Here is a 3,900-nt window from a genome sequence, read left to right as displayed (position 1 = left end):
TACTTAATCAATTGAATCTGTTTTCTTTTCTGAAAATGGGAATAATCCTACTGGCTCATAGGGCTGTTGAAAGGACAATACAAGTTTAAATGATTCTTTTTACATTACAGTGAAGGGGCTTCTTCCTCCCCCAACCCTTGCCCCCCACCCACCCCGCCCACAAAAACCCTAGAGATTTCTGGGCATGTTTGAACAGATAAGGGAGTCTCTTAGCTTAACAGTCCTGTCCCTAGTTTGGTACTGCTTTGTGAATTCCTTAGCCATATCCTCTGGCATTGGTAACACCAAGTCACTTTAACAATTCTTTCCTGACCCCTCTGTGGTGAGGGCATTGAGGCAAGGCAGTAGGAGGGAGCCAGTGGTCAGGGTCATGTGGAATGTCTCTGAGACCTCTGTAGAGGCTGTTAATAAGCAAGGCTTGGTTTGAGACCCTGGATATAGTTTGGTGCCAACCTCACCCAGTACACAGAAGGCTGCAGCCCTGGAGTGGAAGGGGGGCTGAAGAGTGACCACAGCAGGGGCACCAGAAAACCTTCCTTTTTAAACCCATGTCACCTGCAAACTGAATGGCCACTAGACCAAATGGTCTTGAACAGGGAACTTGATTTTCAAGGTGTACATAGGCATATACTTTTCTTTTACTGTTATGTTCTCACTTGGCAGTCATAGACAACCAGTACAACCAGACCTGCCCAGCACTACCTCGTGTTTTTTTTTCTATTCATTGTCTACAAAACAATCCTTGGAGCACGTTTCCTTTGTGAGGCCCAGTCTGTTTCCAGTTTAACATTCTTTGTCTCAGTGCCTTGTTTTCCCCTAAAAGAAGGTACCCTCTGAGAAAAAATGGCTGCCTCACAAGCCAGCAGGGCCTATTACTGTTACCAAGCCCTGGAGAGGCACAGGGCTGGATGCCCACCTAACTGGGTATAGATATGGGGAGGTAGGCATATATTCTAGAACTGGCACTTTTCTGATCCTGAGACATCTAAAGAGTATAGTAAAAGGGCCTTTTTAATGTCTCTGTTCCTTTTAATGGAAGAACTTCATTTTATTTCTGGGAAGATGGTTTGCCCAAAGGAAACAGGGTCACATCATGGATGGTACATGCACATGCTAAGATGTATAGGCCCCTCTCAAAATCTGACAGGAGATCACAGGAGGGGTACTTCCAAGGAGGATGGTTTATTATCAGAAACCTTTGTGGAAAATCAGGGAGTCCTGTTCTGCTTCAGCCACCAAATTTGTCCTGACCATCTTCTGATTAAGATGCTCTTCTTGGGCTGGGGGAAGGAATTAGGGCTGGAAAGATAGGTCAGGGTTCTTGTCTGCTGGAGTAATTGCCATAAGATGTGGACAAGTAGTCTCCCGCTGCCACATTAAGGGAGAGCTGATGGAACCCCGGGGCAGGACCTGCCTCGGGGGGCCAGATGCTCTTTCTGGGCCAAAGCCTGGCCTGCAGGGCAGGTGGCCAGAACTTGGAAGGAATTCTCTTCCGCAGCCCAGGGTCTAGGCTTGGCCCCAGCAAGCTGCCCTGCCAGCCTCTGCTGCCTGGGGCCTCGCGCATTCCGCGCCCCCGCCCCTCCGCCCCTCTCCGGGCCTCGCCCCCCTGCCTTGCCCCTTCTCCTCCCCCCACCAGCTGTCCCCTTTCCCCGGAGCGACTAGACAGCCGGAGCCTGGGAAGAGGCGGCCTCGGGCCGGAGGGGGCGTGGTGGGGAAGGGGAGGAGGGGCGCGGGTGAGGGGATAAGGAGGCCGGCGGCTCGCACCCCCAGACACTGCGCAGCCCGCGCAGACCTGGGTGCCGCCGCCGCCGCCGCTCGCCTGATTCCCCTCGGCCAGGGGGAAAGGTCGGCAGCGTCCTGGAGCCGCCGTGTCACTCCCCGACAGCCATGAACTGCAGCGAGAGCCAGCGGCTGCGCACCCTCCTCAGCCGCCTGCTGCTCGAGCTGCACCACCGGGGCAACGCCAGCGGCCTGGGCGCCGGCCCGGGCCCGAGCATGGGCATGGGGGTCGTGCCTGACCCCTTCGTGGGCCGCGAGGTGACCAGCGCCAAGGGCGACGACGCCTATCTCTACATCCTGCTCATCATGATCTTCTACGCCTGCCTGGCCGGAGGCCTCATCCTGGCCTACACCCGCTCCCGCAAGCTCGTCGAAGCCAAGGACGAGCCATCGCAGGCCTGCGCAGAGCACGAGTGGGCCCCGGGAGGTGCCCAGGCCGCCGCTGCCGAGACTGCCGCTGGCCCACCGGACGAGGGCCACCACCAGCTTGCCCCCGGGGGGATGCCCGCCCTAGCCCGGGGTGCAGACGGGGTCTAGAATCACAGGCCCAGCCTGCTCACTCGCGCCCTCCTCATCTCGCTTGTCCCCTGGCGCGGCGTCCGCCTTTACCTTTCTTCCCCTGCCAGGGTTCGCCTATCTGAGGCCCAGACAATGATGAGAGGCCAGGAGACCTTGTCTGGAAGGCCCTGGAAGAAGCACCACCCTACCCACTCCCGGCCGGTTTCCCCTCCTCTCCCCCCATGCCTCCACCCCCCGGCCCGCTCGTCCAACTGCACTAAACTGCGTCTGCTCTCTTGTCTTCAGGCAGCCCTGACACCATGCTCCAGGTCTCTGGGAACTGAATCCAACATGTCCAACACTTGGCATTGAACTGAAGCAATCAAGTCTATCAGAAGTCTGGGCCATCTAATTGGCAGCTGCTCCAGGGGCTTCCAGAGACTGCTCACTGAGGAGCCAACGGGCTTGCCATCACTGCCAGGCCGGCCGCAGCAGCTCCAGCTTCCTGGCGCCTTAGGGACAGAGACAGAAAATGAGACCTCAGACATGTTTTCCTTCCTTCCCTCTTTCAGCAGGGAGCTAGCAGGACACTAGGACTATTCTGTGGGCTAGAATGGACTTAATGAGGACTGAAAGGGGGAGGGAAGCTCAAAGGGGAGGGCAAGACCTATGACCCCAACTGTATGGTTCTCTTGCATCCAGTTGCCATCCCAAAGGTGACTTGCCTGATTTTTAGTTGTAACTTTGCCATCTTCTGTCCTGGGGAACCATTGCTGGGTGTATCAGCTCAGTACTTGGAAATGCCTCTCCTATATTGATTCAGTTGTTATGGCAGTTGTCTCCATCCATGGGACATGAGGCTCAGACGTCCCGTACTCTGTAACCTGGGGAATGTCAGAGGCAGGTAATAAAGATTGTTTAAACAATGACCTAAGACTCTTCTCTCAAAGATCCAAGCCTTAAGCCCCAGAACCACACAGAGGAGGAATCCTTTTTGCTTTTGGAAATGATGTTTAGATTTGGGGGATGCGTTTTTGTGATACTTATACCTATATATCCACTTCCAAAATAATAGGTGTGATTGTGGGTGAAGAAAAGGTTTGTATGCCTAAATGGGTTGTTTTATCATGCATTGGGAAAGTTATAACTGCTTTATTATTTTTCTTTTTCCTTAATTCTGGAGTGCTTTCAAATATCCCAATGCTAAGGAAGGGTGTCCCACTTTTCTTTTGCAGTTTTTCAGGATACACTTAAGAAAAAACCTCAGACCCATCATTATTAGCTATTACCAAAGTTAATTTTAAGAAGCCGTCTCCAGAACTCTCAAAGAAGTGGCTTATTGAGAGAGAAAAAGCTACTAGAGAGTGTAAGTCTTAAGTCAGAGGGAAGATGCTTGAACTAAGCAATCTTAAGCAATGATGGGTAAAGTCAGAAGTGTATGTTTTTTGATTTATTGTCCTTGTCTCAAGAAGGTCATCAGAAACTTGTCTGCTTAGCACTTTAATGCTTATATCTGATGATGGCTGTTTGAGCTTCACCAAAAAAAAAAAAAAATCACCCTTTAGCATTAAACCAACTTACTTAAATCCAGCTGGTTTCTCAGTTACAGCAGGACAAAGATAT

General features: G+C 52.4%; 1 protein-coding gene across 1 annotated transcript; it reads left to right on the top strand.

The window, feature by feature from the left end:
* The first annotated feature begins 1,718 nt into the window (after positions 1-1,718).
* Positions 1,719-3,206, top strand: KCNE5 (potassium voltage-gated channel subfamily E regulatory subunit 5). The gene has a single exon (XM_017641731.3). The coding sequence runs from the start codon at positions 1,888-1,890 to the stop codon at positions 2,314-2,316; it is 429 nt and encodes a 142-aa protein (XP_017497220.1). The 5' UTR covers positions 1,719-1,887; the 3' UTR covers positions 2,317-3,206.
* Positions 3,207-3,900: the final 694 nt, after the last annotated feature.

The sequence above is a fragment of the Manis javanica genome, chromosome X (assembly GCF_040802235.1).
Source record: "Manis javanica isolate MJ-LG chromosome X, MJ_LKY, whole genome shotgun sequence".
Classification (NCBI taxonomy): Eukaryota; Metazoa; Chordata; class Mammalia; order Pholidota; family Manidae; genus Manis; species Manis javanica.
Note: the sequence above shows the minus strand (reverse complement) of the source record. Positions and strands in the feature narration are given on the sequence as shown.